Source organism: Callionymus lyra, chromosome 6 (assembly GCF_982586985.1).
Source record: "Callionymus lyra chromosome 6, fCalLyr1.hap1.1, whole genome shotgun sequence".
Classification (NCBI taxonomy): Eukaryota; Metazoa; Chordata; class Actinopteri; order Syngnathiformes; family Callionymidae; genus Callionymus; species Callionymus lyra.
The window spans coordinates 30,093,662-30,109,403 of NC_141823.1; the positions used below are offsets into that span (position 1 = coordinate 30,093,662).

Here is a 15,742-nt window from a genome sequence, read left to right on the forward strand (position 1 = left end):
TCAACAATGAGTGAATTAAATTTTGACAGTGGCGAGGAAGTCGTCAACGTCCTTTTAGAGGGCAGAAACCTCGACCAGAACCAGTCTCCTGCTGTTACCGGGAGGTAGGATCGGAGATGGGTGGTAGTAAATGTATGGAGAAAAGCGTGAGGGGGGATACATAAGAGAAAAGAGGAGTGTAGAGTGGCATTAGATGTATTTTAATACTGAAACTAAAGTGTTTATTGGATCCGCTTGGGTGAGATATTTGTTTGTCAAACCGAGCCCCTATGTTGTTGCTGTTAAGCAGACTGATTCATTCATGTGGAGTTGAGGTAACCAAAGGAAGGACCGTGAACTTTTGTGCAAGCTAATTGATTTCTCATTTGAACTAATTGGACTGATGTAGTTTAATTAAACTAAAGCGTTTTCATTAGTTCCCAAACACATCAAGGCTACGATAGAGTTACATGAATGATTATAAACACTTTAGCAGAACATGTTTTAAAAGATTACATCCTTGTATTCATATTTCCACTCATATGCAATCAAGGTAACACAGTTTCTCACTCTTTTTGCACTTTTCTCAACTGTTTGACTATGTTTAACTGGCTGTCGTTAGATGTTTACATATTCTCAGCAATTCCTTTCCCAAGAAGACACCTTTTGATGGGTTAGGGAGTTTTTTAATGGAGTCTTTATAGACGAGAAACAAACACTGTTCCAACTAATAATAACTAACTTTTATGATTTGCAATAGTCTTTGAGAACCACTATAAATAACTTCTAGTATCAAATAAATCTGATGCTTTATATTTAGTAACAACTTGCCATTCAGAGTAATAAAACTGTGGGCACCATGACCAAAAAATTAGGAATGTATAAATAAGACATTAAAGCATTTTAAACGAACAACTATAGTTAAAGTCATTTCACCTAAACAGGTTGGGTCACATGATCCCAGACGGGCCAATCCAGTGTAATGGAAAATAGGAGCCCAGATATCTCAACTAAATATAGGAATACACAATTTGACATTTTTTTGTAAAGAAGTTTCATTAGTGTAACTACAAAAAAGTGATTTCCTCTAAAGAATGGAGAGCCTGATAACTTCTGAGGAAATTAATATATTCCTCAAAACACAAAGAAATTTTACAGAAACAAAGAAACTCACTTTTTGATTTGTACAAAAAAAGTTTCTCTGTATTAAATGTTTCATTCTATTGTATGCCAGCAATTTGTGGCGGCTGTGAATGTGATGTGATGGATAACATTATCTTTGACATATTCACCTAGACTTTGACTGGTCTCTTCATCGTTTTAAATACTAAATGATAAGCTGATTTATTGTGTGAAATAAATTGCAGAAGAAACTTGCTCGGTGTGGGTGGTAAAGTCCCTCTTTAATTCAATTTAAAGTAAAGAGTACATGTTAAATGTTCAGAAAGCCTTGTTACTCAGGCAATTATACTTCTTTAGGAACAGCTGGAGCGTTTAATACCCAGAAGGCAAAGCATCATTTGAAGAAAAATGTTCCGCTTTTGATTGTGTTAAATGCATGGGCGGGTAATAAGTGCACTTGTGAAAGGCTGTCAACTGTTTATGTCTTTTTTTAACCACAGTTTTCTGTTTTTCTTTCAACATCCAGATTGCAGAGACGTCAAATTCATTCCTGAATCGAATGCTGAATAGAGACACAATAACAAGAATAACGTATAAAAGTAAGTATTTTTCCCTTGAGTAACAGACTTTCGACTTCTTTTTTTCCAATAACATATACATGATCAGAATCATGTCTAAATAAAATAAAAGCTTTTTTAAATGCACCAACCAAAACATCCTTCACTCTCTACAAAAGAAAAATAGAAGAATTTGATCCCCTGATGTTTTGTCATATGATTCATATAATATATTTATGTAGATTCACTAAAGCAAGTTGCATGAAGCTGGCTTGGAACTATCTACAATTTGCTCTGCATCATTGCAACTGTGCAAATATCAAAATTCTGACTAACAGTTGTCCTGATTTTTCTTTGGAATCTTACTACCATCTTGTGAAGCTTCTTTATTTTCTATATTGTAACATAACTGATAATAATCAATAAGAATCGACATCAGCATGTACATGAAGAGTAATGGCAACATCATTTTAAAGCTGGAAAGGAAATGGAAAAAAAAAACGTGAAAAAGTATTTATTTTCTGTATTAATGTGAAACTATAGTTTGAGTTTTTTTGGCTGTAAATGACATCATATTATACCTCAATTTGTCTTTAATGATAATGCAACTTTGAAGTTCTTTGCATGGGACAAGATCCAAAGGTTCAGGGACAATTGTTGGGGCTATGTTGAAGTGTTACTAACCCAAATCAAATCCAAACCAGCATTTACTGTGTTCAATAGGCTTAGCCAGTATTTGTTGTTTGACATGGATCAAAAGCTGCTATTGGAGTTAACAAGCCATGAGTATATTTACAATCTGAGGTATCTAGTCATCTTTTCATCCTTTCTCTCATTTAGATTCCTTCCCATCTGACCCAGTGCATTAAAACAACTCTGAATTTAGCACGTTCACGACACGACTAACTGTAAAATATTACAGTATATTGACGCTTTGTATGTGTGAGGGATTATGAAGAAAATAATTAACAAATTCTGACAAGCGACTTTGTGGACTGGTTGTTGCTGTAGCAAGACCTGCTAGGGCAAGATCAAAGAAAGACGTTAAAGGAAAATATTGAAGACATTAACATTTAAATGACTCACTGGAGATGTGCAGTTAACAGTAATGTTTGCAGTCGATTTAAATCCATTAAAACTACATGCACAGGTTGAGCAGATCTAAGTATTCTGCCGATATTCAGTCCTAGACAAGGAGGTGCATATGATAAGGAAACAGTGTTGAATATATTGACTATATATATTACTATTAAGTCAGTATTTGGTTCAAACATGTGAAAATGTATAATACTGTGCAAATATGATTATCCCATTGTAAATACTATTCAGGGAATGCAAACTACCAAATGCAGCAAGCTAGCATTTCAAGTTAAAAAATTAAATAAATTCATTAGTTACCTAAAGAAGGAGGAATACAAATATTTGATTTCATTGTAAAATGAATGAACTATTGCCGTGGTACCTGAAAAATTGATCAACCACAGGACCACGATAGCACTCAAAACGTCAACTGTAATCAAAATTGACATTTAGTTGGTCATACAGTTCAATACAATTCATGATAGATTATCGCCTTTTAAAGTTCAATCTGAAGGAAACTACCAAGGTCAAATCAACATTCCTTTATTAAATTAAATACTTTCAAATGTAGAAAACAATCACAAACTCCATAAAAACAATTGGTTATCAAAAACAATATTGAAGAGAAACGCTGTTCGGAAAGATTAATAAAAACTAACTGCTGACGGTGCTTTGTCAGGTGTTAAATTACCAAAAAATAATAACCATATCAATGAGGTTTCACCAAAGTATCCTCTATTTTAAACGCTAGGAGATGCACTCTCCAAACTATTATCTTTGGCTCTAAAACCTCACAGGATGTTAAAGCTGAGAGCGCCACCTACTGAACACTGTTTCATGAAACCTAATGAACCCATCATTTATAATAACCTTTTTTTAAGAATATTATTGGCCATTTTCATGAGTTAGATATGTTTCAAGATTGATGCAAATTGTACAATTTGTACAATTGAAGGATCTTATGCAGGGCATCCGTAGTAAAACTTGACACCCTTTTTCATGTCACTACGGCGGCTCAAAAGAGTAACCGCAGCAACAGGCTCCTCTCCATGCACTGCAGAACGGAACGCTTTCGGACATCCTTTGTTCCTTCTGCCATAATATGCTAGAATATATATCTCTCCCTCATGCTTGACATGCACTTTTTACTTTTCGTTTGCAACTTTTGAATGATTTATTTACATCTTTTTATATGTTGTGTATGTATTTATTTTATTTATGTATTTATTTGAGTGTTTTACATTAAAACAGAGTGTGTGCGGAGAGCAGGGTTTTTAACAAACTGGAACTACTGAGAGACTTTGAGAAGCTCCAGACACCTGCATTGTGGCTGAATCACAGGAACAAACAAACTTTTTTATTTTACAGGTTTATTTATGAATATTTGTGCAAGGTAAGGTTGGCGTAAAGATTGAAGCAGATGAGAATAAAAAGTTGCAGTTATGACTTATAATGAACTCCAGCTGAGCTTTAGAAATCATCATTTCATCTTTCCTGATTTGGGTCAGGATAGCAGAGATCCTGCTTGGGAAGTGTTTGTAGCTGGAGGCAACCGTTGGTGAGCCAGCGTTGTTAGGCAACAGTCGACAGCTGCTCTCAAGAGGTTTCCCTGCAGCAGCCTACGATACTAAAGATGTGGCATTGCCAGGAAAGCTGCCTCTGGCTCGTTTTTTTTATTTTTTAAAAATAGGATAAATAATTAGATGAATGTAAGTTGAATGTACAGCTGGGAAACATACTGACCCCTTGTTGCAATCCAGTCTTGGAGAAATTCGGCAGAGCGGGAACCTTCAGAGTGAAGGTTTTATTAAAGGAGCCAGAGAGGAGCGTTACCGCTGTTAGCTGTCAATCACCTGTTTCTTCAACTCATCACCATCATTATAAACACCACTAAAGAAACTATTAAAGGGGTGTTGAGGTCAGTTTGTCTTTCATGTTATACATTTGTCTTTGCGTTCTAGAGGACATCATTAGGATTGGAAGTCTATCTGTCAACGGCAGCTTCACTGATAACAATTTTTAGAGCTGAGTTTGAAAGCCGCAGAGAAAAGTGCGTGATCTAATTAGTGTCCCGATGGAGGAGAACGTGTAGAAGGGAAGTGCAGTTTTGCGTCACACAACCATCAATTCTCTGTCAATGACATATGAAGGTAGAGGAGATAAAAAGAAAGGTAGGATTGATCGGTGGAGAATGAACAAACTGTCATTGATCTGCAGTGATCTGTGATGTGATATTTGAAAGAATTTTGAACACATTTCACATATGTCTTGAATGATTAAGACTCATAGCATTATTGAGTTGCAAAAATGTGCTTGTGTAAAACAAACATTTCTCTTTCAATGCAATAGAATGCCAGTCTTCCTCACTTATGTTCTAAGAGAAAGTTTCAGAACACCACTGCCACCTGTTGTTTCAGAGCTCATTGCTATCAGAATAAGAAACATATTAAATGAAGTAGACAAAGTTAATGTCGGGCAATAAATAATGGAAAAAGAAGAAAGAAAATATCGGGTAAATGTTATTTTGTATTTTTTTTAAGAAAAAAACTGTCAATAATTGAATTATATGTTTTCTCATGACCATCAAAGGTATAATAAAATGTTTAATTACATATCTAAAATTATCTGTATCATCAAAACAATTATATATGAGTATGTATACATATTTGTACAAACGCAGGTGATATGTTGGTAGCAGTTATACTTTCTACCCTCTCCTAAATGACAGAGCTCCTAAGCAATATCACAGACATCCTTTCTTCAGCCGCTTGTCTACGTGATTTTGTTCTTTCTGTTAATAACCAAACTTGATAGAAGAAACAAATGTCCTTATATAAATTGAGAGCCTCATCTTTTGGCTCAGCTCTTTTTTCAACATGTAAGGTCTGTACAGATAATTAATGACAAAGGAATCTGCACAGATCGGAAGCAAGATCGAACTCCAAATTGTGGACAATGGTCTCTGTTTTAAAGGAGCTGATTCTCATCATGTTCTCTTGGCAGCACTACACCATGTGCAAAAAGCAGAGACGGATTTCTCCAAACAAGATGCCAAGAGCACCTTGAACCATGACTGCAATGAGAAACTATTTATCTTTATCTTTAGTATAAACTTTTGCGATTAAATATTTCATCTTAGACTTTTATTTAGTTTTATTTTTTCAGATTTTATTTCCATTCTAATTTTCTCAAATATTTCTAGCAAGGCATTCATTTATTTAGATTTTTGTTTTCTTTCAACTTCTTTTCAACTTTGTTGTTTTTGTTATTCAGTTTTGATTGCATGTTTACCCATACTAACTATTCTGCATAATTGTGTTTTGGAAAATGTTTCTCTCTCTATAAACACATTTTCACTAACAAATAATAATTTACATTTTAATTGATTTTTGAATAAAAAAATAATAATTGAGGGAAAAAAGGGTTGATTATCTATTGATGGTAAAATAAATATGTTTAGCGTTTTGGCAAAATGTTGCCCTTTGTTATTACGAAGAAACTTTCCTAATGATATACTTAAAAAACAAAAGATACAAATAAATAATGTGATGAACACAGAATTATACTTTAAGCATGTAGCTATGTAGGACAAAATAAAGGAAAAAATGTATAAGAAAAACAAACAAACAAACATACTATTATATGTATACCACACCATCAGATTGTCAAGCTACTCCACACAGCATCTATTTTCCATGAAGGAAAAAAAACTGTTGGATGGGATAAAAAAAGATGTCTTCTAAAACTTCCCTTTGGCTTTCTTTCTTTCCAGATGACGCGTATCTTCTGACAGGCCTGAACATCGAGGAGATCTACCCTGAGACCAGTAGCTTCATCACATACGATGGATCAATGACCATCCCGCCGTGTTTTGAGACCGCCACATGGATCCTGATGAACAAACCGGTGTACCTCACCCGCATGCAGGTGCGCCTCTGTCACTGCACAATCACAACCCCCTGAATTCCACCAGGGACTGTCTCATCAGAGGATTTTCTCTGTTGTAGTAGAAAATGTCAGCACTGTGCACGGCTCTAGCTCAGAAAGCATTCCTCTGCTCTTCTAAACCTCCTGCCACGAAAATAATGCAGTGGATCAGAATGGGTGACATTTTCCATTTCAGCAACATTCTCTCAATTGCTTTTTCTCCCCCTCCCTCTTTCTTCTCGTCCGATTCTCAGATGCACTCCCTGCGGCTGCTGAGCCAGAACCAGCCATCTCAGATCTTTCTGAGCATGAGCGACAATGTTCGTCCCATCCAACCGCTGAACAACCGTTGTATTCGTACCAACATTAACTTCAGCATGCAAGGCAAAGATTGTCCCAATAATCGGGCCCAGAAGCTTCAGTACCGAGGTAAGAACTTTGTTCAGTGTGCTGACAGTATGTGATAGTATGTGATCAAATATAGTGAGCAGGACGAACGACTACTTCGATATTATCTGGTAGCTAACTAAAGGCTGGACGACTGGTCTCAACAAAGCGTACAGTTTAAAAGAGTAACTTATGTTTTTTTTAAATTAATAGTGGACTTATATAGTACTCATCAGTATATATCTCTTTGTCTTTCAGCTAAAATCTTTACCTCAGAAAATATCCTCCAGTGAAAATGCTGTGTTTTTCTGGATTCATAAATCTTGTTTACCATAACCACACCTACTTTGCTGTGATTTGTCAAGCATCGAGGGTGGTCACTTACAGCATCAATCCCGAAAGTCTCCACCTCCAAGGGACTTGTTGTATAAACAAATCAAGGTGTGATTACAGCTGGCTGGAGGAGGACTAGAACTAGCAAGGACACAGAGAAAGGAATAATTTAAAGTAGTATAGTATATTTTATAGTAGTATATTTTGCAAAAGTCAGGTTCAACTCTAGAACATGTATAATACCCTGCGAATGTGATTATGATCACAGACCCAGAGCAAAGTAGAATATATTACAGATGTTAATGATAAGGTTCTAACAACATGGCTGGTCTTTTATAGCATAAATGTGCAGCCACACACCCATCGTCAAACATAAGTCTATTATTGGACGGTCAACGGTGAATGGATCCTACAGGAGATCATGTTTATCAGCTTATCAAGAACTTCTCCTTGAGCCAAGACATGCTGTCTTTAGGTGCTGTATTGTTTTTGTTAGAATTTTGATTAATCTCAAGTGCAGCACAAATCATTCTCAGGATCTTACAGTGATGATTCCTGAGTGGTTAATTATAGTTAAAATGTTAAATCCTCACACTATGATCCATAATTGTGGATCAACTGGGATGTATCTAGGAACTATTTAGCACTTTAGCACTTTACCTGTGCCCTCTGGCTGGAGACTACGTTCAAATTCGAACCAGAGGGTATTAACTCATTATCATAACAATGGTATTGGTGTTAAATCTTGTTATTTTTTTCATTTATTCATTCATTGTCTAAATTTGAAAAATTGAATTTGGTTTTTAATGAAGGTGAATAAGAAAATATGTTTTCATGAATCTCACCTGCTGGAGCTCCGCTTGACAACATTTATTATTACAAACCAACTGGACGGTGATTTCCAAACTCAAATCATGCTGTTTGATCAGTTAACCAATCGTGATGGGGAAAGTTTTTTGTATCTTGCTCCTAAACTAGAAAAAGTTCTGATCAAATACAGTCTAACTCTCCAGAGCAACTCATCATCAGTGTTTGTTCCCTTGGGTCTCAGGCTAGTTCAACCATTATCATGAGATACCTTCACACCGCAGGCCGATCAGTCCTGGGTGTTTGTGTTGTCTTGGTGACTCCAAATGTCACCTATTTAGTTAAATTCTTCTTTAGCCACAACCAACTGTAATCCAATAGTAGCCAGGTAGCCCCTGCAGCTTTGTTGTTCGAACTGTGTGGCCTTCTGTAATGTGAGTGTTGTTGCTTTCAAACTTATTTATCTTCTGAGGACACAGGGACCTACAGTATGTCCATATGCCTTAAAGAAGTATTGACTTGAAATGGAAATAGCAATTCTGAAAGAGGGATCCTGGGACTCTGATTTACATCCTTGCTTTGGTGCATTAGATTATAACATTTTCCATACAGGCCTATTTTGCTGAGGATAATCCAAGCCACGTACTTACTGCCTCTCCAACAGTAAAATGTGAAAAATATATGCAGAAACCTCGAGTACAACCAGACTCAGTGTTGAGTGATTTTATTTTTTTTCTGTGACCATGTAGGAGGGACAGGAGAGATAGGGGGATAGGGATAGAAGCAGAGAGGAGAGAGGAAAGACAGAGATGGGTGAGAACAGTATGGTATGAAAAACCAAAACCTTCCTGGTAGAGCAGTAAGGTTTTGTATTTGTTTGAAGTCAATAATGGTGTCTCCAATTTCTGTGTAAACACTTGATTTTTAAGAAAACTTTGGCATTTAAAAGAAATTCTCATGGTTAATAGTTACAAATAACTAAACATTAAAATCCGTTCAGTACTTTTAAGTGCATTAGTCACCTGTAAAGTGAATATTTTGGTATTTATAGGATGGCAGATAAATCTCTTGGGTGGATTTTTATTATTTTGGGGAACTTACTTCCCCAACATTTTACTAGTTGCCTAAGAAACAAAAACTGAAAGCTGGTACTAAAATAATGGCTAGTGAGTCACATTTTAACATGTCTGTTTAAAGAAAAGGGTGTTTAATATTTGTTGAATACAGTAACCATCTGTTCTAAATAAATTCTTCTGTCTTTCAGTGAACGAGTGGTTGCTGAAGTAGCCTCCCTTGGCATGTCGGAGCGAAACTACATCATGGAATACCAGAATGTTTTGGAATCAGGCTTTAAGCTGCATCTAATTTAAGATTATTTCATCGTATTGTAAAAAAGACAAACGACTCTGAACTCAGAAACGGAACTTTGTATCATCAAGCAAAGAGACTCTTCTTTTCATACACTAAAACTGTCCCACCTCTCACATGCTAAAGAAGACCCCACTGTACGCATAAATCTATACAGACATTTTGAAACCATTTTTGATGGAGAGATGCGGAAAATTAAAAGAAAAAACCTACAAGGAAGCATTTACAGTGTGTGAGCCTCCCACGTGGAGACTGGTGGACTAAAAAGTCTGTATTAAAAGATGTTGCTGTTATTTGAAAATCTCAGATTTACGTCACTGCCTGCAACATGACGGTCAAGAAAGAAGGTCAACAGACATTCCAGAAGAATCCAATGAGTCCAACAGGAAGGAACAACGGCCTTATATCCTGTCATTTTCCAAAGTCATCTCATGGGAGGCAAATATTTAAGTCTCCTGCAGCCTTGTGGCTTTATCTCATTTGTACATATCCTAATTATTAATACTAAAGAGAAATGTTATGAAAAGACATGAATTATCAAAAAGATATATTAAGAGGAGTTTTGAAAAAAATGCTTTTAAACCGGTTGGTACACTTTGGGAACGGTTTTGTCTGAGCTGATGCCTTTTATTCTGTTTTATGGTCATACACTGTGTTTCAGTACTTGTCATCAGCCCAATAAATGTGTCTGGAAAGTTCACTTTAACAATGCTTCACCTATATGAGGAAATTACTGTATCTGTACTTGTTTTGTACCTTCCCATATTAAATGTGTTGAAATGTTGATGCTCAGAGGATCAATAGCGTATCGTTGGACACATTAAAAATCGGGATCTCTGCCACTGTCATGTTTGTTGCAGGGCAGGGTTTCAGAAGCTTGTGTGTATGATTTCTTAACGTGTTATTACAGATGAGATTACAAATGGGGTTTCAATGACATAAATAAGTATTTCAGTCCTGCTGTATTGTTTTTAAATCCATTTGAAAAAGGGAGTTTGTGCGTCCAGCTTTTGTTTGTGAGGAGAACCAGGAATAATGGGGCCCGCCAGCCCGACGAGTTGAGTTGAAAGACCCACAGTTCCCTATTATAGCACAAGAGGAAAGATGCCTAATTATTATAATATTATTAATAATCAGTGATGCCAACATGGCACTCTCAATATAGTTTAATATTGTATTCTAACAACCAGGGGCAGCATCAAATAAGAAGTGAATGGTTGAATTCATTCTATATTCTGTAGGTTTGCTCCTTAGTTATTTCTTGTCTTACGAAGGGCTAACAATATTGTCACCAGAACAAGTTGAGACAGATTTAATAGAGTGAATGGAAAGCTTAGGTATAAAATGATTTTAATTAAAATAAAATAAAACATTTTACACAACAATCACAATTATGTGAATTCTGCCAAACTTTATAGGAAACCTTTAATACTCATTTTATGAAATCCAAAGATGTAAGATAGTCCCTAGAAGCTTGGACACTGGTGATCACGTTTCAGGCGTCGGAAGAAATGGAAAAAATGTGACCAGATGAAGAAGAGAAAGCAAGTCTATGCTGTTCACAACACAGATGACCACACGGGAGATTGGATCCGCATCACCTGGATTTTACATTTACAGATCTTCTTTTTTTTTTTTAATTATGCTCTACTGCAATGACAATTCTTTAAAGATTCGCGTGAAATCATTTGAAGTTGTTCTGTTCTAATTGAAGGCTAACTCTGGTCAGAGTCCCAAGGAGACACAGGAAAAGCAACAATGTTAATTAAATGTAAGTCCAATAAAACAATAAAAAAGAGTCCAATATCTCTATAAAAAAACAAAATGTCCTCCAAATCCGAAAAATAGAACAGAAACCTCAGAGGTCAAAGCCAAAACAGTGAGGCAACATTGACGAAAGGCAAATATGAAATCCGAATGCAGAAGGAGAGAAATTACAGTCAATAACCAAAGCACGGAGATTAGAAAGGAGAAAAGGTTATACACAGGGTAAAACCAAAATAAATGAGACACGTTAAAGAGATTTTGCAATTACAGAAAATACTCCACCATTATATGCATTTATATATGCATACATATAGAGTTGATTCTGTAACAGTGAAAAGAAAGTTGGGTCATCATCTGTGACATCAGACATCTGTTACTGGAACATGGTTTTGAAGCCAATCTGCGGTCACGACCATCTTTGAAAAGCAGTCTTCTGGTTATCAAGACTCCATTTATGAGGCAGAAATCAGGCAATATTAGGACGGATTAGTTAAGGCTAAGCTGACTGACGTCAGTCATGTTAACCATATCTCTAAATATACACATCTAGGAAACTGATAATTAGTATTAAAAGGAAAAGGGGAATGGAAGAAAAAAAAATCTCTCTCCATACAGTGTGTGCCATTAGCGTTAAATCCCAAGTAGGTTTAAAAACCTCTTTCTTTTTTTTTAAACCAGGTTGTTTTACATGGCTGTGTGTGTGTTAGTTGCGGTCTTTCTGCAGCCTGCCTCAAGTGGACACTTGAAAATGAACTGCATCTTTTTCCTGAACTAACCAACTTTTATACACAGTATGTACCCCTTAAAACTTCTAGTCTCAGTGCCTTAATATTCTCCTTTGACAAAACTGAAAAAACCCACAAAACAGCAAACTAGCTTGTCCCCACAAACTGAGAATTTTTTAAGCATAGCTTAAGTTAAAAAAGAAAGTATAGAACATATTGGATTGATCTATTTTTAACATTATTTGAAAACAATTACAGTTCCTCCTGTGCTTTCAACAAACAGAAGGATGTGTTTTATTTTGAAAGTTTACCAAACGCACTTTACTTTTATCACTGAATGATCCTGTCAACATCTTCGCTACGACATGACACCCTTTTGGTGTGAATCTAGGGTTAGCTGCATCATGAGTCCTGTTGAAGTCATCAACTGGTTGTCATTTTCTTTTCTTCTTTTTTTTTCCTTCATGTCATTTTTTGTTTCATGTCATTTAAAGCATTAATATTATCCTTCAAGAATCACACAGTTGCAAATATTGACAAATGTAAGAGGTATCAATGAAAATAATGATAATTTCTGTGAATGCTTGATTTATAAAATTGTTAATTTTTTTTTAATTAACATTTTCTGCTCCCACATTATTTACTATTAAATATAACAAAAAAATATTTTTTTTATTTGTTGAGGCACTAGAAACTGATTTAAAACTGCTCAGCTGAAAAACCTTTCACCAACAACACAGTCAGGTGCTGCGATATGCAAAGGGCACATATAAAAACGAAACAATTACTTACGAGATACTGACCAAACTGGCCATTTCAAAGAGGGTTGGTCAGTGTGAGTTAAACAAGACAAAGGTATACACTGCAGATGTCCCTTCTTGGCTATCTTGACTGGCCTAGTCAGGTCATAACTTCTTGATACACACCTTTTGCTTGATTATTTCTTGGACTTTAATGACTTTGCAGGACATTGGGGGAACTCTCACGGGTGAGACATCTAGAAGCCGCTGATGGAGTCACTGTGTCACCCACTGACTCTGAGATTCTGCTGTAGAGCTTATTTATCATGCACAGAGGAAGCTTCGGCAGACGCCCTCAGATCGCATCAGCAGTTTTGTGGGACAGAAAGAAGACAAATCACTGCTGATGATGGAGCATGTCCCATGATGCACTATTTCGTATGCTGCCTCACAATATTGCTCCCTAAAGGTGACCAGGACGTAAAAAGATGGATGAATGAAAATTAAAGCAACATTACTCATTTGATCAAAGATACTGATGTTGGATTCAGATTATGCTGCTGCTTTCTATATCAGCTGCAGTTGGAAGAAGGACAAAATGTCAATCTCAGAGTCAATCATTTGCAAGATGTTTCAATACTAGTACTAGTAACAGTAGCAGATTAAACTGCAGTTTGAACATATATTCACACATGTAAAGAGTATTAATAATGAAAACTTTAATTACAATTAAACAATAAAAAGACATATGGTTGGATTTTATTTGCTCAGTATTTATTATTAATATTACTTTAGTCAGATTCAAATTATTTAAGGAGTTTCACGTTTATTAAACGAGGGGTACCAATACATTTTTACATCATTTTTCTTTAGTATTGATAAATACTTCAAGGAAATATATTGCTGCTATTTGGTACTTTGTTTATATATGTTGAGTATCTTTCGATTTAACACTTACAGTAAAGCACATGCGTTCGGGTTGTGAAGGATATGTATGAGGAAAGTTGAAAGGTATGTTGTAAAAGTACGCCCCTTCTTCTTCTTATACTGTGTGATAATGGATAGGTAAGAAAACAAGGTTATGGAGCAGTCTCAATGGAACATGATGTTTGCTGACAACATAGTGGCTTTTACTGAGATCAAGTCGGATGGTGGAAGCTTGAGCTCTAGAAAAAGGAATGAAAAAGGGGGTCTCAGGTGTAAATGAAATGGGGGGGGGGGGTTATTGAAAACAGATTCAGATTTACGTGCTTTCTTGGGTCAGTCTACCTTGGGACGGGAAGAGATGAAGCGAGGTGAAGAAGAGAGTGCAGGCAGGAAGCAACTGGTGAAAATTATGATGGGTTGATGAAGAGTAATAGTTGTAAAGGAGAAGATTTATAGGACAGTGGTTATAACTGCCATAACGAGTAGTTTAGGGACAATAGCACTGACGCAGGGATATCAGAGTTAGAAAAGTCAGAGTTGAATACACTATACAAGAGTACACACAGTCAGTCGGGCTGCAAACTGAAATAGAAAATATTAAAAGCAAACAGAACTAAAAAAAGATGTGTTAAGGAAAATAATTTACAATTTGAAATAGCAAATTCTGGAGGAGTAAAAAAATACAAATTCAAGCAGTTAAAAGAGTAAAGGTATGAGTGTCAAAATATATATTGTAAAAATAGAACATTGATCGATAAGCAACTTTCAAGTTTTGAGGAACAAAACGAAAAAAAAAACAAGTTGACACTTGACAACAGTTATGAAAAAGGAGTACATGTGTTTACCTCACAACAGAAAAGTCCAAAAGAGAGGCTTCTTTTTCTGCTATTTCTGATTTGTCATTAAATTCCTTGAGCCATGGAAGTGTTGCCCAGCTTTAATTTAGTTTGAATTAATGTTAATTAGTATATTATTAGTTAATAACATTTTTATTTGCAGAATTGCGCTAATGAGCTTCATTCCATTAATTATTGTTATTTACTGCTTAGATACGTTGACTGGTGTAAGGTTGATGTTTTTATGAAATCCCCTTCCTTGTTAAAAGTTTTCGATCTCCAGTTATTTGTGAAACTCTTGTACAACCTCTACTGTCTGACCCTTGAAAAATACCAAAACATTTTGCCCAGAATGTTTTGTCCTAACAGACCGAAGAACTTCAGCATCAATAAAACCATCACCTCTCTTGACATCGATAAAACTGCTGTTGATTGATTTCAAAACTTTTTGCATCTAGTTTCTTGGTACATTTAATATTTTAGGAGGACTTCTGAAACTATTTAATTTTCATATTAAGCAGGATTTCAGTATCCCATTGCCTGTTAGAAAGCAGTGCACTTTTTAAAGTTTCATGCCTTGGACCTTTCTGACATTGTTTCCCCTGCTGCAATAGTTCATAAAATATTTGAAAGAGTGTATACTATACATGTTTCATTCTCTGTCAATCATTTTCTTCTCTTCTTCTACCTGAAGCTTTCATTTCCAACATACTTCTCCTGACAACTCCCCTATCGCTCCTCTGCATTTTTCTAAACTCTCAAAGTCTGGCTAAACTAACTTTGTTTCTCAATATTTCAACACGACTTGATCAATTTGATGTATGAACTTCCAAAGTATTTGGCCCAATCTTTTCACTTCTGGTCACTCTTGATAAAGACAATCTGAGCATCAGAGCAAACTTACATTAGCAATACCAGTTCATATAAAACAACAAATTAAACAAGATCACTTCATGAAAAAAAGTCTCTATCCAGTGGTACAAACTCTCTTGTTCCTTTGTTCAAAAAACTGAAATGCTGGTGTTTTATTTTTGAGTAAACTTGACCCAAACAAGCAGCTTTACTTGTCACAGGGTAATGTAACTTTGGGAAAATAAGTTTCTTTTTTTTTCTTCAATAAGAGTCCGTTCAGACAGTAAAAATTGATTGAACAGAAATGAAACAAACATTTGTTTTCTTTCTGTGCA

General features: G+C 35.7%; 1 protein-coding gene across 2 annotated transcripts in view; it reads left to right on the forward strand.

The window, feature by feature from the left end:
• Nucleotides 1-10,344, forward strand: part of ca10a (carbonic anhydrase 10 (inactive)a) — a 178,102-nt gene extending 167,758 nt beyond the window's left edge. For both annotated transcript variants that reach the window (XM_087794657.1, XM_087794658.1), the window contains 4 exons: nucleotides 1,628-1,700; nucleotides 6,511-6,665; nucleotides 6,920-7,094; nucleotides 9,457-10,344. In XM_087794657.1, coding sequence (XP_087650783.1) covers nucleotides 1,628-1,700; nucleotides 6,511-6,665; nucleotides 6,920-7,094; nucleotides 9,457-9,479 — 426 coding nt within the window. In that variant the 3' untranslated portion in view covers nucleotides 9,480-10,344. The remainder of the gene's footprint in view (nucleotides 1-1,627; nucleotides 1,701-6,510; nucleotides 6,666-6,919; nucleotides 7,095-9,456) is intronic.
• Nucleotides 10,345-15,742: the final 5,398 nt, after the last annotated feature.